General features: G+C 42.1%; 3 protein-coding genes across 4 annotated transcripts; 1 reads left to right on the top strand and 2 right to left on the bottom strand.

The window, feature by feature from the left end:
- The first annotated feature begins 7026 nt into the window (after positions 1-7026).
- Positions 7027-10588, top strand: LOC115681600 (sucrose transport protein-like). Its single transcript, XM_030605588.2, has 5 exons — positions 7027-7686; positions 8610-9428; positions 9747-9810; positions 9910-9953; positions 10169-10588. The coding sequence occupies exons 1-5, from the start codon at positions 7243-7245 to the stop codon at positions 10349-10351; spliced, it is 1554 nt and encodes a 517-aa protein (XP_030461448.2). The 5' UTR covers positions 7027-7242; the 3' UTR covers positions 10352-10588.
- Positions 10589-11682: 1094 nt separating this feature from the next.
- On the bottom strand, positions 11683-16789 carry LOC115681601 (protein-tyrosine-phosphatase PTP1). 2 transcript variants are annotated; one of them, XM_056311826.1, is made up of 9 exons: positions 16400-16789; positions 15971-16067; positions 15785-15867; positions 15540-15704; positions 14104-14238; positions 13033-13181; positions 12803-12944; positions 12264-12367; positions 11683-12162 (listed from the first exon to the last, which is right to left on the bottom strand). In XM_056311826.1, the coding sequence occupies exons 1-8, from the start codon at positions 16787-16789 to the stop codon at positions 12308-12310; spliced, it is 1221 nt and encodes a 406-aa protein (XP_056167801.1). In that variant the 3' UTR covers positions 11683-12162; positions 12264-12307. The 2 variants fall into 2 exon arrangements, with proteins under 2 accessions (XP_056167801.1, XP_030461450.2); XM_030605590.2 differs by having other exon boundaries at positions 12273-12367.
- Positions 16790-19164: 2375 nt separating this feature from the next.
- On the bottom strand, positions 19165-21750 carry LOC115681599 (G-type lectin S-receptor-like serine/threonine-protein kinase At1g34300). Its single transcript, XM_030605587.2, has one exon. The coding sequence runs from the start codon at positions 21673-21675 to the stop codon at positions 19258-19260; it is 2418 nt and encodes an 805-aa protein (XP_030461447.2). The 5' UTR covers positions 21676-21750; the 3' UTR covers positions 19165-19257.
- Between the last annotated feature and the right edge of the window lie 2463 nt (positions 21751-24213).

Raw genomic sequence — 24213 nt, 5'->3', positions numbered from 1 at the left:
TGCAGTGCCCTGTCCATCGAGAAATGGAAGGCATCCCGTGATTCGATATTGTTTCCTATTGAATTCAACCACGTTTCGACTCCCGCTTGAATAAAACGTCGGCTTCCTCCCTTTCTTGCGACATGCGAGTACGCACTTCGATCCAGGCCTTGAACGGAAAAACCTGAAAGAAGAATTCCCGTCATGTACTTCTCGATCTCTTTCCTCTCACGAGATAATGAGTTTTACTTTGTAGTCGGCTTAACACACGTTCCAAGTTCACTAAATTGACAAATTCTGATCTGCAGTTATCTTAGAACGCCATGTTTCGTTTTTGGTCCCTGCTCTAAAGGGAATCTTGAATCGTCGTCATCTACGATAACGTTGTTTACCCCTGCTTCGATAAACAAATCCTAGGTTAAAAGAAAAACAGTCTCTAGGTTTTTGTTTACTGCCCATATAGCAGCCACATCTTTTAGTTTTAGATCGAGAAAGAGATTTAATCAACCCTAATGGATGCCACCGTCCTTAGATAAATGATGGCCGGAAAAATTCCTTAATCAGTCCTAAACTTATTGCACGAATGTCAATTCAGTTCTAAGCTTTTAATTTTTGTTAATCCAGCCCTAAACCTTTGCGCGAAATTTCGATATCATCATTAGGGTCAATTTTCGCCAAAGATTGCTAATGTGATGGTCCAGTTATTATCGGCCGTCCTACGTGGCACATCGCCACGTCAGCCATTTCCGAAGAATATTGGCCGGAAGAACTACATTGAGATTTATCACAAAGGTTTAGGACTCAATGAGCAAAATTGAAAAGTTTAAGACATCCGTATAATAGGTTTAGGACTGATTGAACAATTTCCATAATATTGGCTAGGACATCTATTTATTCCTTTCCTTTTTTTCAAACACATATTGATTTTCAGGGCTGATGAAATTACGGTCGAATATATGAAGTGCTCGAACTTATATGTTTAATTAGACATAAGCAATTGAATTATAGAACACCAAAAGGTGATTGAAAAAAAAATTAGTGGGTTGACGGACTTCATTGGACGCACTGAATGTTGATTGGTATTGTCTTGATCACGTTACAAAGCTCATCGAAATTGCCATACTTTTCTTTCAAAGAATCCCAACACATACTCGTTTAATATCATATATTCGTCAAATGACATGTAATATTTAGTCTCGATTGTTATATTTGTCAAAAAGACACGTTATTTTTTAACACACCCACCCCCACACAAGCTTGGTAGGCCTAGCTCAGGCCAATCGGGCCGGACCCGTTCTTATAACTCTATAGGACCTATGGTGGCACCAAGCCCATGATACCTATCTAGCTATCTAACTATAATAAGCTACTACAGTCTTGTAGATGATACGGTTATATGCGTTTGTCAAACACCTTATCAAATTTATAGCACGTCTTTTTACAGCTGAAACTGCTGCGGGGTAATTGTACTAAATAACTTCTTATTAACGACAAGTACAAGCCTAAGTCACGAAACGTAGACTGCATCATAGCAATTCATGCGCAAAACATGAGGGTTTCGCGATATCATGCTTTTAATGATGCATAAGTTGCTCACTCGGTCTTGTAAGTCATTTTTTCAAGTTGATCCTGCAATCAATCTCTCTTCTTAACGCATGCATATTACCTCCAGGTGATCAGGGCAATGCTTAAAACATTTAACATAAAAATAAGTATCGTCAGGAAAAAAAGAAAAGAAAAAACTCTGGCGAACTTCATGGAGTCTTGAATAGTTTATTGATAGATTCTGTATATATGTATCTTCTTCCAATTACAGAAATGCCGCTGCTAGCTTTGCAACTTGGTAAGCATGAACAACTACAGAATTCATACATTACCTGGTCATAACACATACTGATCATAGCTTAGTATCGATGTTTATAGTTGGGTCAACATTAAGATTCACGAAAAAGCAAAGGAAATGAAACATATGGGGGATACACAGATGTTTGAATTAGTAGCCATAGGAAGGGTTTGCTGAGTGATATGATGTATTATGTCGTTTGCGCATTTATCTATTTAGAGGAATGCGAATGATTTTTTGATTGATGAAGAAATTCAACTTATCAAGTGCCATGAAAAACTATGTGAAATATAATCATATTCATTTTCTTTCCCGATGACATGCAAATTGTCTCGTCCGCGTGCATCGAGTAAGGCTCCATCCATAAAGATGCAGATATGGCCTTAAAGTTAATACGATGGAGAGATGTGATTCGAATATATGATTTGCTATATCCAAATTAAGTGCTTATCATTTAGCCAACTCTCGAGGGTTAATTGCAGGCCATATTCAATATTGACAAATCTACTTTGTCGTTTAGTAAACCAATCTTATCATTTTTCTACCCCATCATCAATGGGGTAGAAAAATGGGTTCCTAACCTTTTCTTCTAGCTCGATTTTTCCCTTGCATTAATATGTGGATTTATCATGTATTTTTAGAATTTCAAATTCATTATGCGCTTTTTAAAATCATTTGAAAAACAATAATATTAGCTTAATTAGGCTTGTTAGCTTCTTGAGTTGAGCATTGGCGACCTCGACCTCCACTCAAAAAAACCCAGGTAGCTCAAGTTCGACTACAAATTAGACTAGTCGATTACGAGTAAATAATGAGTCGAGTCCAAACGACTTGCAAATAGCTTGACTTAATTTCACAGTAATCGAAGAGCGGATGGCGATGGTCACGAATCATTCATGCTTCATACTTTGAGAGGAATGGCGACCACCTCATCACAATCGCGGTCCTTAGGCAAACTAGATGGTCGCAAATGGCCCCTCTCCCTCTCTCTCTCTCTCTCTCTCTCTCTGATTACGTACATCTAGATCTACAACGTTGGTGGCAGCCATGGCAAGGTGGTCACTGCCCTCTAGCCAAGGCGACGTCAGCCTCGTTGGATTTTGGTTTTTCTTTTTTCTTTTCTTTTTCCTTTTCGGTTCTCTAGTTTCTTTCCAACTTGTTAATTTCCATATCCACATTTTGAGATTTGCTAATTCATCTTCCAAACCGAGAGAGAAAGAGAGGATCCTGTTGCAGTAATGGCTATAGAGAGAGAGAGAGAGGATCCTGTTGCAGTTAATGTCGTGTGGCTTTCACCGCCCAAAAATGGATTGCTGTTGGTTTCGGAACACGAAATGAGGGGAGTGGGGTTGGCTGTCTGTCGGGTTTCGCCGCCCATGGACCGAAACCCTCGCTGCGTTTCCTTCTTTCTTATGTCACTCGCCCCCGATCTTTTACAGACGCTCCGACCGAACAAGAGAATCCCGCCGTGAGACCGGGGAAGAGAGACACACGTTCCGACATCAGCAGACGACTTGGAAAAGCGAAGCATCGCTGGAGTCTCCTCCTTTTCTCTTGCTCCTTTTTCGAGTTTCAACGCACATGCCATGCATGTTTCTTGAGTTGTTACGTCAACCAGAATCCTTAAACTTCTACCGGAAAAAGAAAAAGAGTGCAGGATCCTTAATGCTGGGTGCAAGACTCGGCTACGCGGTTGCACTGGCTGTGAAGTGTGTGATTCCATGTGAACTTATTCATCGACGGTGAGACTGTCCATGGAAATTGCATCCCGGAATCTGTAGTATGGAAACCACTTTAAAAAGAGCCTAATTCCAAGAAAAAGCACAAACTTTAGTTTGAATGACATTTCTAGGCCGAACTTATTTTTTTTACCTCGTAAAAAAATCACTAACTTTCACTTATATCCCAAATCTGGACCCGTCGACTTTGAATCATTAATTATTCAACGTGACCATTCCACCTCAGGAATAAATGCATATCGCTTACTAGCTAGATTTAAAGCACTATTTATTGTCTTCTTTTCCAAGCCACAACTTATAGAATAATGGTGAAGTTGTTCATGGTCTCTTTCATTTCACCGACAAGTCGAAAAGATTTCCAGATTGAATATCTCCAGCAAGCCTTCACCGTTTATTCGTAATCTAAAGTTATGGACAACCACTCGTCGAGAGACACCATGGACGAGATCTGCCAAGCTCACAACCAAAACTTTTTTTTTTCTGAAACAAGCCCCAGCCCTCAACCTAAAACTTCGAAATCTAGTACGAACGAACATTAATCAATTGATCTCATTTAATAAATCAAGCTCTAGTGATGGACATTAATAAATGGATTTTGTTGGGAAGTATAATGAAGGAGATTCTAAAGCTATGCCCTGTCAAAGTGCTTGTATCAATCTACAAGATCTCAAGCTTTGGTTAACGAGGCCAGATTTGGGACTCAAGTAAAAGTTAATGATTTTTATTGAAACAAAAAAAGTTCAAGCCAGAATTATCTTTCAAGGTAAAGTTGGTGTTTTTTTTTTTTAATTAGCCCCTTAAAAAGACTTTCACTTTTAAATTAATTAATCTGTCCACCGTCGGAGTAGAGCTATCCTTACATATCCATTGTTGGATAACGAAACAGGGCAAGATGTATGATCCTCGATTGTCGAGCTCCGATAGAGGGTTGACCTTGACCTCAATCTTGACCTCTTGTTTTATCTGCCGATCGACTAAGATATGGTCGTAGTAACGTCACGCGGTGATTAATACTTTGACTTGGTGGCATGACATGATTTTGTTGGTTTCCGATTCGTCAATGTTTGAATCTTGTATTTCTCAAAAGATGCGACGGACAAGTTTGTTCTTGCCGAGGGAATGGTGCTCTCGCTCTCGTGTCATTCATTTGCACATGATATCTACGGATATAACGCCCGTAGGTTCGCGAAAACGCATTATCTTCTTAGCGCTGCTAGGCTAACAGTAACCGTTATTCTCAAGAATAACGGCGAACGTCCGGCCATATATTACCAAATTTAGCAAGAGAGGCAACTGAAAGTTCGAGTATGGTCCTTTTTGTATTATTTTTGCCAATTTTTTCCCGCTTAAAAATTTAGTTTCGGTTCAGTGCAAATAATTTTGCGACACCCATTTTATTACAAAAGATATGAGCTACGGCTACTAGAGGCAATTCTTGTTCAGGGTTCCACACCGTGCTAAGTAAATTTCAAAATTAAATAGGCTCATTAAAGCTCGCCTACTGTAATCAATCACATCGGAATGATCAAATTGGAGCAGAACACGTCGATTAATCTAGTAAATAATGTGACACATTCCGAATGTCTTATCTTATTAAAACAACACACATGGTCGCTCCAACTAGTGAGCGATCGCAAATTCCATTAAAGTTTCAGCGAATCCCCGATTGAGCCTATCCGAATCGAATCGGAATGTTGTACTCTTTTCATTTTGAATAAATCCGAGCCAAGCCAAACTAATCAATGACTTATCACCAGCATCGCATTAGCAAAACCTCATCCTAGCCAAGCCAAACTAATCAATGATTTATCACCAGCATCGCATTAGCAAAACCTCACGTACGGTAAAAACACAAGACATAATGAAAGGGAGCCCCTCCTCAGCTCCACCTAACCTATGGACATCAGTTGCCCGCTTCAGTTACCACCCCTGTTTTTGCTGTAAAAAAAAAAAGGATCAGAGACGGTATAGGAGGGGAACCGACAAAAACAGACTTGAGGGAGAGTTGATTGCAGTGACACTGTTTCTGCGTCGGTCCACGTTTTCCAACGCCTCGCCAGGAAATCCTCGCCACCCAATGCCCAGCAACTTTCTCCCCCGTTGACGTTACCGCGCGACCTTCCCCTCATTTTACTCATCATTTGTCTAGTCAAAATGTCAATCGAGGGACTTTTGTCTGTGGATAATGCCGAATTTAATGATCTTGCTGCACTGGTCCTCCCGTCCTGAGTCGATAAAACCACCCAAATATTACAAATTGACAATCACTCCAAAAGGAAAATGTTTAAGTGCGTCCCAGACGCGCGTGGTCCCCGTGCGTCACGGCCGTTGATTTTGATGTATGATCGTACGTTATCTTGGCCAGGATGTGCTGAGCTCGCGTGTTATGCTCGGAAATGGCCTTAATTGTTTGAGAAAAAATTAGAGTTGCTGCAAATTTTTTTTGTGCTAAGATTTGTTTACACACTCCTATGGAATTGCATTGAATTATACTTGACTATAGAACGAGCTACGTACCGGGTGATTATACATCACGCATTTTCAAATACCCATTTAGAGTTTATAGATACGACTGGAAATAAGAAGGAAATTGTCAAAGAGCGTCGCGACGGCACTTGTTAAGTAACAGGTTCAAAAAAGTTTTGCAGTTTTCAAGAAACCGACATTCCACCGTCATGTGTGATCAATATTTTGAAAATACAACTATCACATGATAAGCATATCTTATAAGTGCATGAAGGCACTACTTGACAACCCCCAATAAGCAATTGCTAAATCATTCACGACATTTCTTTCGAAGAAACATATACATCTCTATTATATATAATATATAAGCACCCTAGCAAGATTAATCCTAACCCTAAAAAGACACCAAAATATACACATAGAAGTTGTCGGAAAAAATCATGGTAGAGCTTTATATGTCGGACAAAATCGTACTGTAACAACATCAGAATTATAGACACAACATCATCATCACCTCATCGTCCGCTAAGCGTGCAATGAAGTTTTTCAGCAATACCATCTGCATAAACTTCGTGTACATTTTCACTTTATCTCACTCACTCCTTCTGAAGTAAGATCATGTGACCTTTTAATACCATCTGTGCCAATGGTCAAATGCCTTCTTTAATGTTTTTTACCCTCTTTTGATAAGCAGAAATGGACGAGTGCATTGAAGTGCGCCTTATCTTATATCTTATTATGAGCAGGAGGAGTTATTCATGCGTACGTTGGGAGGAGTGAAGTCTAAGACTGGCTAATTACGGATGAGTTTTGGTAGAGAGAGGGAGAGCGCTAGGCTCGAGTGCGTTGTGTTCATTGATGGTGGTCCTCTTACACTTGGAAGAGCAGCTTCCTCGCGCCTCCACACCTGGCAAGACAACGTCGTAGTCGGTGAGACCACGCGCACGACTCCGAAACCGAACAGCATTTCAACGACCCCAGTAAAAAGGCTAAAAGCAATCTGGATAAGCCTAAAAGCAAAAGGTGAAAGGGTTTGGCGCCGGTTGCCGGTCGCCGGTCGCCGGTCGCCACCTACCCCTCCCTCCCTCCCCTATATATAAAACCCCCCCATGCAAGCAGAGCCAGGCAACGCAAAGGAAGTGAAGAAAGTGACCAAGAAAGGTTCGGAGGGAGAGAGAGAGAGAGAGAGAGAGAGAGAGAGAATCGCGAGAGACAATGGAGGCGGAAGCAGCGAACAAAGAGGAGCAGCAGCAACGGCGTCCCAGCCCGATTATGAAGATGGTGACGGTGGCGGCCATCGCGGCCGGCGTGCAGTTCGGGTGGGCGCTGCAGCTGTCGCTGCTGACGCCGTACGTGCAGCTGCTCGGCATCCCACACAAGTGGGCCGCCTTCATCTGGCTGTGCGGGCCCGTCTCCGGCATGATCGTCCAGCCCGTCGTCGGCTACCACAGCGACCGCTGCTCCTCCCGCTTCGGCCGCCGGCGCCCCTTCATCGCCGCCGGCGCCGCCCTCGTCGCCCTCGCGGTCTTCCTCATCGGCTACGCCGCCGACCTCGGCCACCTCTTCGGCGACGCCCACGACCAGACCCCGAAGCCCCACGCCATCGCGGTGTTCGTCGTCGGGTTTTGGATCCTCGACGTGGCCAACAACATGTTGCAGGTGAAATATGCCCCCTCTCCTTCCACATCTCCAACTATGAGCTTATCGTATGAAAAAAAAACTGATAAATCAGAAATGTGGACCATATCTGAGAATATAAGTTTAATATACTTAGAATTTCTTAATAAAACCGGTTCGTTCTATAGCAAATACACTCAGTTTTTTTTTGTTGCTAAAATTATGCGGATATAATTGTTGTGACATAAGTGCATGTGCAATTTCATAGTACATATACATAATTATTTAAATACATGCACATGTGGCAACACCGTAGAGATGTCAGAATGGGTTGATGACCCATTTTTTAACCCATTTTTTATGAACTCGGTCGATATCGATTTGCATGATTTTAATAAATGGGTTATTGTGCGTTTGAGTTATAAAGCTTAATTAAATGTGGGTTTTAAATAGGTCAAAACCAACATGGGTTCCATATCTTTTGTACACGCGATTAATGTAGTCTGGTGGATTAGCTGAGGTCATTTTCTACCCAGTAACTTCTTATCAAAGACATTGAGTAACCTCATTAAGATAGAAAACATTTTTTTCTTTTTTTCCATAAAGTGATAACTTATTTCCTAAATGGAGGGACCATCTTCAGGAAATTATTATATGAGAAATTATCATATGAGTGTGGAACAAGTATTAAATTGAATATAAGCCTTTGGAATTGGTGGATCTTACGTGAATTTATCACGGTTTAAATTCAATTTAGAAGTTATGGAGAAGATCCGAATTGGCTAAGCCATGTTTTCCTTTAAATCAGTGCCCTTAAAAAAATTTAATGATCAAATTAGTATTCAGCTTCTGCTCTTGTTTAATGTATTGAAAGTCAAAATATTTTCTTGCAAAATATGCTTAACAAAGCACTTGTTAATAAGACAATTTTTTAATATAAATTGTTTGAGTTAACTGATTAACAGGGACCATGCCGAGCGCTCTTGGCCGACCTCTCGGCGGGCAACCAGAAGAAGACCCGGGCGGCAAACGCCATGTACTCCTTCTTCATGGCGGTCGGCAACGTCGGCGGCTACGCCTCCGGCTCCTACACCCACCTCCACAAACTCTTCCCCTTCACCGACACCGCGGCCTGCGACGTTTACTGCTCCAACCTCAAGTCCTGCTTCTTCATCTCCATCGCCCTCCTCCTCGGCCTCACCGCCCTCGCCCTCTCCACCGTCCACGAGACCCCCTTGTCGGAGCTCCGCGGCGACACGGCCAGCGACTCGGAGGGCAGTCAGGTTGGGCGCGAGCCGTTCCTAGGGGAGATATTCAGGGCTCTGCGAAGCATGAAGAGGCCAATGTTGACGCTACTCATCGTGACCTGCCTCAACTGGATCGCGTGGTTTCCTTTCCTGCTGTTCGACACGGATTGGATGGGACGGGAAGTCTATGGAGGGAAGGTTGGCGAGGGGAAGTTGTACGGGATGGGGGTGAGGGCCGGCGCGCTGGGGTTGATGCTGAACTCCGTCGTCTCGGGGTTCATGTCGCTGGCCATCGAATACTTGGCGCGCGGGGCTGGCGGCGTGAAGAGGCTCTGGGGGGTGGTGAATTTCCTGTTGGCTGTGTGCTTGGGTTTGACCGTTTTGGTCACCAAGCTGGCCGAGTCGCAGCGGAGGTTCCCGAGCGTCACGCACGGAGGTGGTGGCGGCAGCATCGTGGATAGCGCAGCCTTGCCTCCGCCAGCGGGGGTGAAGGTCGGTGCTTTGGTGCTTTTCGCAGTGCTGGGCATTCCGCTCGCTGTAAGTTGTTTCCATCTTCTTCATTTTTTCATGCATTTTATATCACAGAGGATCAATTGGACGAGGCAAAATGATAGCATGCACCGTCATTAGTAGCAAAATTTCGCACTCGAACTCTGAGAACGAAAACTACCACATGCAGCCGGATCAAACCGGGTCGGGTGCTAAGGTCGGGTCTAACTTGTTGCCCGAACTTGCGCAAATATCATCCATAATCCTTTGAGCCGCGCTAGGCTTTCTAGCTAGATATAGCCCAAATATGAATGGCCCCAGTTCGACTGAGCTAATCAAGGAGTAACGATGGTTTTGAAACTGCAGGTCACTTGCAGCGTTCCTTTTGCTCTGGCATCGATATTCTCCAATACTTCCGGTGCAGGTCAAGGTACAGAAGCATGCACTGTGACCCAATTAACTTTGTATAATCCTAAGTTATACATGCTTTGATCTGATAGGGAAGTTGACATGTAATGAACTATTTCAGGGCTATCTTTGGGGGTGCTGAATCTCGCCATTGTCGTTCCACAGGTATTCGTTTGAAGTTTCGCAGTATCACTAGTTGGAGAACCCATGTGATGCATGTGATAAAAGACGTGATAAAAGAGGAGAAGAACCGAAATCTAATAACTTCAATGGAAACTCGACTTCTTTTTGAACTTGCTATGCTTGAATCTGCTGAGTGAGAACGCTTAGTTACTGCTAGAAATGCTTGGGTTATTGATTTTCTCGAGTTTTTCAAACAGATGTTGATATCGGTGACGAGCGGACCATTCGATGCTCTATTCGGAGGAGGCAACTTGCCGGCGTTCGTGGTCGGAGCAATCGCCGCGGCTGCGAGCGGCGTTCTCGCCCTAACCCTGCTGCCATCTCCACCTCCCGACGTCTCTCCATCACCCAAACCTGCAAACGTCTCGAGTGCCAAATGATGTTTTACATTAACCCTCTCTTTACCATATCTCTCTCTCTCTCTCTCTCTCTCTCTCTCTCTCTCTCTCTCTCTCTCTCTCTCTCTCTCTCCTATGTCAGAAAAACTCTAACATGATGATGAATCGTGGGACACAAAAGGGAAGGCCGAAACAGGCCACTTTTGGGGCCACATCAGGGGCAACTGCAAATGAAATTAAGCTTGTTCCATCCATTGAAATCAAGATGAACTTGTGCTATGACTTTGTCCCTAGTTAAAACCATTTCTTTCCCATGGTCTGAAGTTACCAAAAGAAAAATAATTGTTCGGGATCTTACACGGCATCTCGCTCGGCTTGTTTCGACATTAACCTCTGAAGCTTGAGGAAAGAGTTAAAGTGGTCTGCAACGGGAATCATCTGAAGGTGAGTGATCCACGGTTAAAGGCTTAACAAAGATCATTAACACCCCACCCACGATTCCATCACCTTCCAGATTTATATCTTGTAAATGCGATGACGTGGCCCAGTGATTCACTCTTTTCTTCGTAACTAAAAGGAGGTCTCCTAAGTTTCAAAAATGGTCGAAGATAATGTCATTTTTGTTCTACTGTCCGCAAAAGGCTGACCTCTTCCGTGTTTGTTTTGCAGTTGGAAACATTTTTTTAAAAACAATTAATTGTATCGATCGAAATAATTAATAAATAATAATTTATATCTAAATATTTCGTAAACAATGAAAAATACTTTTTGTATGTTCATTTTTGTAAATAATACGACCGATCATTTTCAGAAAAACTTTTTCCAAATTACTCATTTCCTACGGAACAATCGGAGTCCAAGATTCGTAGACGATTTTCTTTTTAGCGGTCAAGAAGTATCTTGGGTTACGTTAGGCTAAGTGCGCCTTTTTGATCTGGTTCGGTCAAGAAGCAGCAGGCCATTCATGTTGGAATCAGGAAATTCGCAAAGATATATACTTCTTTGTGACCATACCCTGAATCAAATACTCGTTGCTAGTGCTAGACCACAAGCACTAAATATCACCAAATACGAAGCCGGTCGGTGGGTCTTGTTCAAGCACACTTAGGACTAACTTCATTTGTTTCGCGAAAAATAAACAATTTGAAAAACATTTTCCTTAAAATGATCGATCGTATCGCTTATAACATCTTCATCATTCACAAAATTATTTAGACATAAATTGTTGTCGATAATAAAAACATTTTCAATTGACTAATTATTTCAAGCGATACAAACAATCATTTTTAGAAAAATATTTTCCAAATCATTTATTTTCCGCAAAACAAACGGAGCCTAAGAGAACAACCGTTTGGTCCTTTTGCACATCACTGTTTGGGGGGAAAAAATGGTCGTAACCCTACTTCTGATTGTCATATCCACAACAATAAGCCATTGGCTTTGAAAGTCGTTTTGGTACATTACCAGCCATGCAGACTCCAGGGACCACTGAAGTAACACAAAACATATACATGCACTATGAATATGCTGCATAATACAGTAAAATCTAACTCGTAGCAGACAACAGCACAGTAATTCTAAAATCTACCAGGAAGTTAGTACGACATAACAATGCAGCCAACGAGTTATTACTACGACTACCTTCAAGATCAATGAGCAAGGGACCATGAAACCGGCTCTACTCCCAGCAGGTAGTTCTTCCACCGATTCGCAACATGTTGCAGAATGCCTACTATTGAAGGAGAACAGCAGATTGGGAAAAATTTAAACCTGAATTGCCTTCAACTTCTCGAGAAAGCAACGAGCAGTTGACCATCTTCCGAGTGACTTTCAAAAAAGCAAAATTGATGAATCTGGACAATTAAAAAAATTATTTAAAAATGCTAATGAACAACAATTTGGTAAAAATCGAATATTTTGTAAATGCACAATTTGGTGAAAAACACAAACTTACGACGCGTACGTCATGCATACAACTTTCAGCTACTTGCAGTTGACCTAGGAGATCAAATCTTCCAATTCATCAATGATAGCTTTGTAGCAGAACACATATTGCTCCTAAAATCAAAGCAATAAAACAACATGATCAACCAAAATGATACACGGGGATGAAATTTTGCAAATACAGCACCTTCAACTGTCCAACCATAAAAAAAGTAATAAAGAGATAAAATCAGGATAAGTAGCCCTTTCTCCTTGAGATAAACACAAGATTGCCATACAAATTAATAAGAAAATAAATCAGAAAGAGTTGCTTTCATGGTTGTAGTGTCAATCAGAAACAAATTCATTACTGCAGGAACTAATTGAGTGTATAAAGCTTGAACATTGTCTTTACTAGCTTTTCTCTTTTCACTCAGCAAAACTTGAGCTTTGGACACAAATAGGCGTATGATAACTACTGAGGGATTAATACAGGACTTAAAGCAGAACACCAGCTTACGTACAAGCATAAAAGATGACGAGAGCTCAGAGTGAAGATGAATAATTTACCAGCGTTTGAACCATTCCAATTCGCTGAGACCTAAAAATGGTTATGGTATCGACTAGATCTAAAGAAGACATGTCACCAACAAGAATTCTTTGCACGGTATTGTGAATTGTGCAGTATGTTCCAGTCCTACCTATGCCTGCACTGAGAAAGAGAAAGAAAAGGAGGAAGATTGGATCAGATAAAGGCAGCAATTGAAAATGGAGTACTCTGAATCAAACATGACCACAACCTGCAGTGCACAACTATTGGGCCAACATCCGGTGGTATCTCGTTTATTCTCTTAAAAATTTCACGGACAGCAATCGTATCAGCCGGAACTCCATGATCAGGCCAATCAGGGTATAGTATATGAAGAACAGAAATAGGTGGCTCCTCGGTCTACAACAAAAAGTAATAACACCAAAACGAAAAAGACATTAGAACCAAACCTTAAAGGAGATCACTTCAAAATATAGAGCATAGACATACTGTTACTATGGTCCTGATAATAGCAAAAGAACAGGCATACCAAGAAAAACAATTGTTCATTGTAAAAACTGTCCATTCTTTCGAAGGTACAAAACAAACGTTGTTTTGTTTCCACTTATCAGTTCTAGTTAACAAAGATAATGAGCTTATTTGGAATGCACTTAAAAAGGAGGAGTTCAACAATAATTAAACAAGAATGGTACCTTCTAACAAAAAAAAAACTCAGGAATGGTACCATGTGGCCTACTAACCTCTATAGACCTTATATCTGAACCAAACTTACACAAAAATACTTGAGACAATTCACAGGCGGACAGACCCAAAAGCAATCAGATATAAAACACTTTTAAGTAATCTAAGAAAACCGCCAAACTTGGTAACATGGGCTTGTACTCAAGTGGGATGTTACAATGGTCGAGGGTCATTGGAAGCTTGGACGCCCTTTCATAGTTACTGACTCTATGTATCCTCTGCCAATACTAAAAGGGACCGGAACCACCATGTGTTAGTTTTATGCCCAAAATCCAACGGTCATGGATAGATTAACCAAAAATAAAAGAAGAAGAAGTAATCTCAGCTAAAATATTAAAATGAGATGAAATTTTTCCACGGTAATAGTAGTAAAAATTGAGCAGACTACCGTTCAAAACAAAGGCTTGTGAAACAGCCGTCATATATAGGGTATTTATGTTCAAAATGGAACTATACTTCCAAAATTTCATCAGGATTTGAAAAGCAATGCAATACTGGATCATAGCCTAGTCCCACTATGGCATGACTTGATCATCAGCTCAAATTGGTTCAGCAAATTCATTTAAAAAGTTTGTCCTACCTCTTTGTAATTCACCTTCAAATGACGCAACACCAATGAAGTATCAGTGTTCTTTATCCATTTAGTCGTGATACAGATATTTCCGAAGTCTCTCGGACCATCTTCTGCCTGAAAATAATCTCCACATTTGACCATCTGTAAATTGAGTTACAACAAAGGTAACCTATATCAGAATAATATGATGTTTGCAAAAGCATACTACCCATCACAAGAAGATATTAAAAAGAAAGGCACGTCCCATGATTTCAAACTTTTACTATGATAAGACACATCAATTAAAATTATGAATGTCACCTGAAAAACAGAATTTAGGAGTTACAAGCAGAAGCCTTTCCACTGTTTTATTTTTTATTTGGCTAAAAGAAGCCTTTCCCATTTGCCACAACATAAAGGCAATAAATCACATATCTGAAGTAAACCTATTTTTCCTTATACTTATTAATGAACATTTTAAGAAGATATAAATTGAAACTAGCTCTGGTAATTATTTGTCAGTAATGTTTCGTTTCTACCATAGTACTATAACAAACACAAGCATTTATGATCATCCAGACTACACTCCAAATCGGTCAATCAACGTTCCAAATTGTTTCTTGAAAGAAATGAAGCCGAGAGCTGTTGAAGTATCCCACTTCGCTTGTCTACGAGATTTTGTAGGCCTTATAATCAGGTGATCTCCCTTCACTTATTAACTTAAGCTCTTGATTAGTCATTCTAACACACTATTAGAGCCAGATTCCACCCCTGTTTATTTTGCGTGCGCAAGCTCTCGTTTGTCAATTTCACGTATCATTTCTTATCCAACATACACATAAGAGAGGTTGTTACAATATTCACATCACACGTCTACAAGATTTCAGCAGACCTTACATTCAATGTAGTCTCCTTACACCTATTAACTTAAGGTTTTGAGTTCCGACCAAAAAAAAAAATGTAAGTTTTTGAGTCGGACAATCTAACAAGTACACCCACTAGTGAGTATGTTTGAACTGAAAGTATTTAAATGTCACACAGAAAGGTTTTTGGAATAGCACGTTCCTGAATTTACTTTTCAGGATGGTCCTTAACTAACAGAAGCCAATAGTAGATTAGAATCTTTATCTCTAATTGAAATTGAATTCCTGTTAAGTAACACTTCATTGTTACCCCTCCCTTGAATAATTATACTCTTTCGACTTTTCAACTCAATGATACGTTACGTATTTGCATCAATCCTTGTCAACAGAACTTGAACCTGCACATATGGATATCGAATGGATGTGGGTGTGAAATATCTAAAAGAGTGATGAATAAAATGGAAAATAGCGGTGGTCCTTAAAGTTTGGCCCATGAGGATTAAAGGCATCTGGTAAGTAGACAAAACCAGTACGCATGATACACATAAAGAACATAAGAAAAGCAGTTAGTGCACAGCTAGCATAGCAAAACCAAACTACCTTGACACCTGCGGAATTAAATGTCCTGTAGCTGTCAACCAACCGAGTAAGCATGACAGCTGCCGGGCAACGTTGCTGGAGTATCATCTCCCAAAAGTCCTCATAGGTATGCGGCAATGGGCCTTGCGTGGCTATGAATCGACTAACGTTTTCGTTTGAGGAAGCCTAAAACGAAGACTCGCAAAAATTTGAATATGAAAAGACTGTTCAATCATTCTGATGGACTTTCCTAAGCACCAACTCACCGTGATGAAGCTTGCATTAATGTAACCCCTCGCCGCAGGTCTGTAATCCTTACATGGGTTCAGAACAACTCTAGTCTGGTCAACTGAAATCAAGACAACGGAAAGCAACATAAAAACCTCAGCACATTGCAAAGGACATGCATTAAATCGACGACTGCGTATTCAGATCAAAAGGCCGATACTTGCATGGCACAACATCTGTGTAGCGATTTTTGCTCAAATTGATGTCATCCAGAGCGACGGTACAGCTCCTCAGCATCTCAGATGACCTCAGTCTGTTTGCCTGCCGCCAACAATTACACGAATCGCTAAATTCTAGGAGAGCAAACGCATAACAAGCTCAACAATCAACTCTAGGAAGTAAATAGATAACTTTAGTTTGCATCTGCACAAAAAACAGGACCGCATTCCGAAACCGCTAAACAGTTCGACTCGACAATTTCCAGAAAGCGCATGACGTAGCCGTACAAGCTGGAAATCTCAACCGAGGCGTCTTTCAATTCGACAGTTCCCTAGACTTCTTCATCCCAAGCAAGAGGAATCGGACGAAATAACACGGTGACGGCCACCGCGACGGCGAACACGACGAAAGAAATAGGAAGCAAGAAACCGAACCTGCAAGTGACCGAACTCCTGCATGATCCTCTCGGGCGTCTGGAGCTTCTCCTTGAGCGCCCTCAGCGCCTCGGCGCAGAACTTGTGCTGATCGGGCGAGAGAGCGCGCTTCGGCGGCGAATCGGGGGAGAAATCGAGACGCCCACGGAAAGGGCGGGCCGCGGCGGCGGCGGCGGCGGAGGGCTCGGCCATGGCGGGCTGCCGGCGGCTGCGAGCGCGGCGGGAGGCGGAGTTCCCCAGCTGTGCGTAGCGGAGCGGGGCCGGATCGACGTTTCGACGAAGCTTTTGTCCGCGCTCGACTCGGCGATTGTGATTTTCGATTGGACAGATTTTGGCGTTTTGTTTTCGATCGGGAGAACGGTTTCGGATTCGAATTCGGGTCGTTGACATCGCGAATCGGGTCTTCTTCTCCTTGGAGCTCCCTCCCCCAGCAATCATGGGCTGGCGATGTCGTTTCGTCCCGTTCGAGCCGGCTGGGCGATGTCGTTTTACGCTTTTTCCTTTTCTGAATCTCCGCGCACTTGTGAGTCCTATGCCTATTTAAGGAACGATTTCCCTTTTCCAACGCAATGATTACATGTTAACACGGCGTCCGCGAGGCGAACGGTTGCATTGAAAACGACAAACTTTTCATAATTATATAATTTTGAGCATATTCCTCATGAGTTTTCGGGGATTTAAGATGTTGTTTAGGGGTGATCGGCGCCTTCGCAATGCTGATTTCGCAGTTAAGTAAATCTTTCCCTTAGGCTAATTTTTGGAGGGGATTTCCCAATGCGAGCGGTGTGCCTTGCTTTGTCGTTTTGGACAAACCAAGTCGCACGCGAGCCTGCTTTCTTGTCGTTTTGAACAGCGGGTCAATTCTTCTTCTTTTTTTGCTGTTGATCGATCAACAGGAAAAAGGTCATCGGGCAGAAAAGTCTAGGTCGAGGCAACATGGAAGAGGAAATTGCAACAGCAAAAAGGTCATCAGGCAGAAAAGTCTAGGTCAAGGCAACATGGAAGAGGAAATTGCGCCATCCATCATGAGAAGGTTAAGAGATGAGAATTTTATAGGAACTAGACAACGGTTCTTAAATTTTGACCTGACGTGCAATATGATCCATGTACTTTAAATTTATTCAATTCAACGTGATCTTTAAATTTTAGCCTGATGTGCAATGTCGTTACTGCACTTTTAATTTATTTAATGTGATCTCTGAAATTTTAGTACGTGTTTAATTTTATTCCTGGACTGTATGAAAATATTCAATGTTGTCAGATACATGTACCAAAAGTCAATGGACCACATTGAACAAATTAAAAATTCAGGGACGGCATTATACATTGAGCTAAAGTTCATAAACCACATCGAACAAATTTAAAAGTTTCGGGATTACGTTGCACAATGAGCAAAAATTCAAGGATCATTTGTGTCATTATTCCTTATCAAAACTTACATCGAGCATCAAGTGGTTAGGGACAAGCCATAGTTCTTTTGTTTGCAACATGCCCGACTTCCTTGACATCATTGGAGGGGATGGCTATTCCAATATTAGGTAGTAATCGCCGAGTTCAAATGCTTAAACTTTCAAGCCTGATTAGAATTCTACCATCCACTTTGCTCGAATTGAAGGGTTGGTCCATAGTGGGTGTTAACGGTTTAGTTTGATTCGGATTTCTATAATACCTGAACCGTACCGTATGGGAGTGTGCTTGTTTTGATCGGAACAGTGACCAAAACCGAAAATGACCCAAACCGAAAACACGATTCTATTGAGTTCGGTTCGGGCCGGATTTCGAGTTTCCTCTTCTCCTTTTTTTCCCTTGCTTCTTCTTCTTCTTCCCTTCGCACCCTTTGTCACAATAACAGCTCTAGAAAAAAAGAACGCCACGGGATCGCCTTCGACAAGGATGGATCTTGAGAACGCCATGAGCACGCGAGCTCCGCAATGTCGTTGACGTTCACCAGCGACAAGGCTCCTCCAGATCTGGAGATGATGAGGCTCCATGGCTGTCCAAATCCCGCCGCGCAGAATCGGCAACAAATGAGAAAGATAATAGAGCTTAGATTGTCAATGAGATCTTCATTTGGAGGATACTCGTGGGGTATCCTTTCGCAAAAGTCGCGTGCCCCGGCAGCCGGCCAAGCTCGTACTTTTCCCATGGAGAACTGAGGACTTGGCGTCCCTGTTTTTCAGATGCACCATTTTCGTGGCGAGCATTGAACCTTTTGCAGCAAAAGATGTGGTTTTTTTCTAGTGCTGTTGCTGTCACAGAGGGTACGGAGGGAAGAAGAAGAAGCCCCAAAAAAAAATGAAAACCAAAATCCAAACCAAACCGTCAAATTACCCAAATTCCGAACCGAAAAGATCCGAAATTTTTTATTCGGTTCGGTTCGGGTATTTTTTACACCCTTAGCCCATACCAATATCAGGTTTAAGCGCGTTTGCTTTCCATCGCTTAAAAGGCCGGACTCGAAACATCGTATATTTTGTTTTAATTTTTCTCAATGGATGGTGTCATCGTACTCGAGCATTCTCTCGAAGAATATGGACAGGTTGATTCATGTAAATCGACAATTATCCTATACGCGGAACGAGGCAATCGTCAGGCATATCAGAGATTGGTCAATCGTTGTTCCAAAATCACTTGTTCCCATGACGCAGTCATTATTATAGTGGCTTCCTCTTTGACGTTGGAAGAACAGAACACGCCACTTGTCAAAAGGTGGGGAGTGATTTGCGCCTTTGATTAGCCCACTTTCACGACGAGCTGACTTCACGTTCCGAGGCACCAAGATAGCATCATGGGTCACTACAATAATTGAACATAGTATCACGTACACAAATACTAAGTTACTGCAGGCATTTTCAAAATTAGGTACAGACAAATTCATCAGCAGATCTTGGAGATGGCTTTGGTCTCTCAACCTCCATGACTCCCTCGAGCATCTGCACTACTCTCCCCATCTTTGGCCTCGACGAAGGTCGTTCTTGAGTGCACCAAAAGCTCACCGCAATGGCTGTTCTCGCTTGGTCGAAATCCACCGCGTTCTGATCATCCTCGAGAAGCCTCCTGTCTATGATCCCTCTCACATTGCCCCCTTCGTGCTCTCCGCGAGCCCATTCGGAGAACTTACTCCCGCTTGTCTCGGCCGAGGCTTCGAAGTTCCTCCTGCCGCCCACCATCTCCAGCAACACCGATCCGAAACTGTAGACGTCCGACTCCGACGTCACAGGCTGGTCGGCAAGCTGTTCGGGGGCTAGGTATCCTCTCGTCCCTCTGATGCTGGGCAAAGCCGGGCCGGTGTCGTCGCCTGGATTCAAAAGCTTTGCGAGGCCAAAATCCGATACCCTGGCATTGTAGCTCTCGTCCAAAAGGATGTTCTCTGGCTTTATGTCTCCGTGAATTATGGGTTCTTGGCACTCCTCGTGTAGGTACCTGATGCCCTTCGCGACGCCGACGGCAATGTCGAATCTCTGATTCCAACTCAGTAGCTTGCCCGAATTTTCCTTCGCAACGAAGAGAAAGCTATCGAGGGAACCATTCTTCATGAACTCATATACCAGTAGTCTATTAGTCCTCTCGGAGCAAAAACCAATCAATCTGACCAAATTCAAATGGTGGGTGCAACAGATTTTCGTGACCTCAGCCCTGAACTCTTTCTCGCCCCGCTCGATTCCTTCGAGTCGCTTCACAGCAATGACAGTTCCATTCGCGAGAGTCCCTTTATAGTGAATACCAAATCCTCCTGCTGCTCCTATTCTGTCCTTGAAACCATTTGTCGATCTCCATAGCTCCTTAAAACAAAATTGTACCGGCACGCTCGACGCATACTCCAGAAGAGCATAATGCGGCAATGACCGCCCAAACTTGGCACCATTACCACGACACCACAGCCATACCCCACCTTGGAACATAAGAAACCCGAGAAGGGAAGCCGAAACGAGAAGAACGAAAACACTCGCAGGCAATCTCGAGTAATCGCTCTTGCCGTTATCTGGTGCGTTCCAGAGCACGGGTCCACAGACCTTGATGTACGATGTGCTCGGAAGCATCGAAGCACGATACCCACTGAGGAAACCGAGCGACTTGGTGTAACATTCGCGCGTTCCATCGTTCATGGAAGTTGATGCTACACAAGAGTTGCTTCCAAGACAATTCATCCCGCAAGACGACAAGCTAGCTGCAAAAGCTTTTTGCGATCTGCTGGCTTCTGCAGGATCTTGAGTAGGGTACTGCAGGAACTGGGTGTGATTCAACTCCAACATGGTGTAATTGCCAGGACAAGCTCGAATCTCCACCTTCCTCTTGCACCCTTTTCTGCTATCTTTTTCGTCAATTGGCTCGAAATTCATAGACGGGCACTCGCAGGAAGGCTCGTAGTCATAGTCATTGTAATAGCAAATCCCCATATGTCCACAATAACCAAACACTTGACATCGATCAGGCACGGCTGCCCAAGTCATGGTAGTTGTTCCACCCCCTCTGGCAAAGCTATAAAGCCTCAAGTTCCCATCCCCATCCAGCCTCAGAAACCTGAATATGTCTCTCCCTTCTACATAATCGCTACTATAAGCCATGATCGCGGGATTTTCGAGCATCGGATCGGAAACCGACAGAATCCCTAGCGATTGCAGTCCTAAACTAGGCGAACGCAAATTGACAGAGAAATTCTGAACCTGTGTCTGGTTCGAGATCTTCCACGGGTCTCCGTCGACGGACGAGTTCACCCCGCGGTTCCAGTACACTGTGCTGTCGTTCCACGTCAGAGTGAGATTGCCAGTCCTGAGAAGAGTGAATGAATACGGCCCAGATCTCAGAACCATGCCTGCTGAGAAGTTTTGCCCTGGCAAGACGGTGTCAGTGGGATTTTGGAAGGAGGACCAGACGGAGACATCGCCAGTCTTGAGGGAGAAGTTCCCCAAATCATCGAGAGATGCAGAGGAGACTCCACGGTCGGCTGTGTTGGACTCCCAGATGACAATTCCCGAGCCATTAACAAGGCAGAGATTACCCGAGGGAAGGAACTGAAGGGACCCCATAGAGTCCACGGTCGCGCCATGGCCTGCGGACCAGACAATCACTCCTCCGGAGTACGCGATGGCTGCAGCAAACGTCGGGGGATTCGTCGCGGGTTCGGTAGGTGCGAAACCAAGAGAGAAGGTGTTGGTCGGCGACGACCAGGCTTGGGCTGGTTCAGATGCATAGAGAGTAGATCCTGGCAGTATATCTGATGAGGCAATTGTGACTGTGCATAGAAATATGAGAGCTTGGACTTGCGTTTGCTTCATATGCTCTGTTTCTATGTCTATGTAATCTCTCTCTCCCTCCCTCTCTCTGCGGTTCGGACGACCATATGAAGGGAAATCCGGGGCAAACCAGGCAAGAAACTGTGGAGAGTAAGGACAAAGTCAGGGCTGGAAAAGACTTTGAACGATGAATTCCCGATGAGCGATTTTCTCTTCAAAGCTCTGTCTCTCTCTCTGTCTCCGTTGCTTACGTTACACGTGGGAAAATTGTCCAAAAATCCTAAATCTATTGCACTTTTGCCAATTCAATCCTAAACATTTGAAGTTTGCCAATTCAGTCCTAAAGCTTTTCACTTCTTGCCAATTGAGTCCATCCGGCCAATTTTAACCGGTCGACGCTAACGTGACCGCCGGGCATCCAACCAATGCTGACGGAGTCGCCGGCCCATACCTCTGGCCGGTCGCCGGTCTAGCCAGAGGGAAGAAGGCATAAAAAATATATATATTTAAAAATTCGAAAAAACTATTAAAAAATTTCTACGTCAGAGTTGGCCGAATGGCCAACAGCCGGCCCGGATGGACTCAATTGGCAAGAAGTGAAAAGGTTTAGAACTGAATTGGCAAACTTAAAAGGTTTATGACTGAATTGACAAAAGTGCAATAGGTTTAGGACTTTTTGGATAATTTTCCCTATTATTCGGTGTGTGCTTGTTTGGAGTGTGACTGCAGACATTATTATAATGCGGGTGTTTCTCGTTCAATTGAAAAATCTGCCCCCATCTGTTGCATACATCTTGTGTTTTTGTATATGTATATCTAATTATCAATAATTTAACTCTTCTACTCTCATTAATCGTCATTAAAATTGCGATTTAATAATCTGTGAAATAGGCGATTACGAGACATAAAATAACTAAATTACTAAATTCAATTTAAGATGGAGATTTGTGCAAAACGGTTATTCACATGGAACTCTTCAACCGAATAGAAAACGATCATTACTGAGAGGGTGTCGTGTCGCGAATGCGCTAAACGACTTTATTGATCGAATAAATTTCGCGTCAAAAAGATCAATGGCTTTCACATATAGCTATATAGAATGACATTTTCTTAACTTTAGGGTTTTTAATGCACTTTGAGAAGGGGATTCATGAAGGCTGTAGGTGGGGATTTTAAGAATTCAATCATCTTCATTGGATAATTGAACTAAGGATTGAGAAAAGGATACAATAGGTTTGGTTAGTGGTCTAAGGAAATATTATGGATAATTTATTTAAATTTGTGAACAATAACCAAAGTGCTCTAAAAACTGAAGTTGATAGATGAAATCATAAAAGTCGCCAAAAACCCAAATTATGCCCACTGTATCACATTTACCTAAACTTTTTTGTGTGAAATCAAACCCTAAAATGCCAACCGCGACATATTTATCCTAAACTTTTTCTTGTGACATAAAAAATCCCAAAGTTGTATTTACGTGACACATTTACCTTCCGTCAAAGTTTTGTTAGACGATTTTTCGTTCAATATAACGTTGTTTTTATTTTACTTAACCATTGTCAACACTGTTTGCTTTTTAACATCCAGGTAGGCAGATTTTTAACGATTCCCATTAATAGAAATTTGACGAAGGGTAGATATGTCACATGGATACAAGTGTGAAATTTTTTATGTCACAGAAAATAATTTAGAATAAACGTGTAATATGGGACATAGTTTGAAATTTTCAATGGCTTTTGCTCAATATTTAAATATAGTAATCCCCTTCGCATGTAGCTACACTTTGGTCTGTAAACTGTTGTGTGGAAACATATAATAGGAGATACGACTAACGTGTGGAAACATATAATATGGGAGATAAATAAGGGGTTTGAAAAGAGTTGAAATTACAACCTTTCTACTCGAATACCATATGAAATTTCGTGAACCAAAATCATGTGTTGCAAAAACTTTAAATTGTTAGATGGAAACACGATTTAGTATTTAAATACTTTTGATAATCAAATCCCATTAGATTAGGAATTGCTCGTGCCACTCAACTCTTCCCTATCCACTAGAACTAGATGAGATTATATGGACAAAACCCACTGTGAAGATCAAGGTGATGATGGCTTTTTGCTCAATCTATTATTGTTTGTTTATGAAAGGTTGTGATTTTCACCTTTATGCAATAGATATGTAATTACCGAAACATGCCAGATATACATTTGTTTATCAAATGTAATTCCTAATTCTTTAAAATTTAAATAGTTTCTTTTTATTTGGGTATTTTGGAGGTCAAATCATTTGCACAGGTAAAGAAAAGTGCATGGTGTGCTCTTTAATAGAAGATCATATAGAATAGGATAGATGGGGCATTTCATACCGTATTTCTGAAATGTTGAAAAATGAAAATGATAGATATTCAAATTTGAAAGTGAAAAGACATAAATGCATACAGGTTAATTAACTTAAAGAATTATTGTTATCTTATATATGATTTTTTATTGCTTTCAAAACTATCGTTCATAAAATAAGATAAAAATTATATTCCATCTACCGCTCAAGCACCCATTTGCTCCACTTAAAAAATAACTACCC

Source organism: Syzygium oleosum, unplaced genomic scaffold (assembly GCF_021117445.2).
Source record: "Syzygium oleosum isolate NSW1041296 unplaced genomic scaffold, Sole_v2.1 Sole_v2.05, whole genome shotgun sequence".
Taxonomy (NCBI): Eukaryota; Viridiplantae; Streptophyta; class Magnoliopsida; order Myrtales; family Myrtaceae; genus Syzygium; species Syzygium oleosum.
Note: the sequence above shows the minus strand (reverse complement) of the source record. Positions and strands in the feature narration are given on the sequence as shown.

What these genes read in the sequence shown, in the direction of transcription:
- LOC115681599 (XM_030605587.2), bottom strand. Translation starts at nt 21,675, where the DNA reads ATGAAGCAAACGCAAGTCCAAGCTCTCATATTTCTATGCACAGTCACA.
- LOC115681600 (XM_030605588.2), top strand. Translation starts at nt 7,243, where the DNA reads ATGGAGGCGGAAGCAGCGAACAAAGAGGAGCAGCAGCAACGGCGTCCC. An exon ending in TGCTGGGCATTCCGCTCGCT is followed by an intron (nt 9,429 to 9,746) that starts GTAAGTTGTTTC and finishes TTGAAACTGCAG; the next exon opens with GTCACTTGCAGCGTTCCTTT. An exon ending in TCGCCATTGTCGTTCCACAG is followed by an intron (nt 9,954 to 10,168) that starts GTATTCGTTTGA and finishes TTTTTCAAACAG; the next exon opens with ATGTTGATATCGGTGACGAG.
- LOC115681601 (XM_056311826.1), bottom strand. Translation starts at nt 16,789, where the DNA reads ATGTCAACGACCCGAATTCGAATCCGAAACCGTTCTCCCGATCGAAAA. An exon ending in TGAAGGTGAATTACAAAGAG is followed by an intron (nt 13,182 to 14,103) that starts GTAGGACAAACT and finishes TTTTTGTTGTAG; the next exon opens with ACCGAGGAGCCACCTATTTC. An exon ending in CCAATAGTTGTGCACTGCAG is followed by an intron (nt 12,945 to 13,032) that starts GTTGTGGTCATG and finishes TCTCTTTCTCAG; the next exon opens with TGCAGGCATAGGTAGGACTG.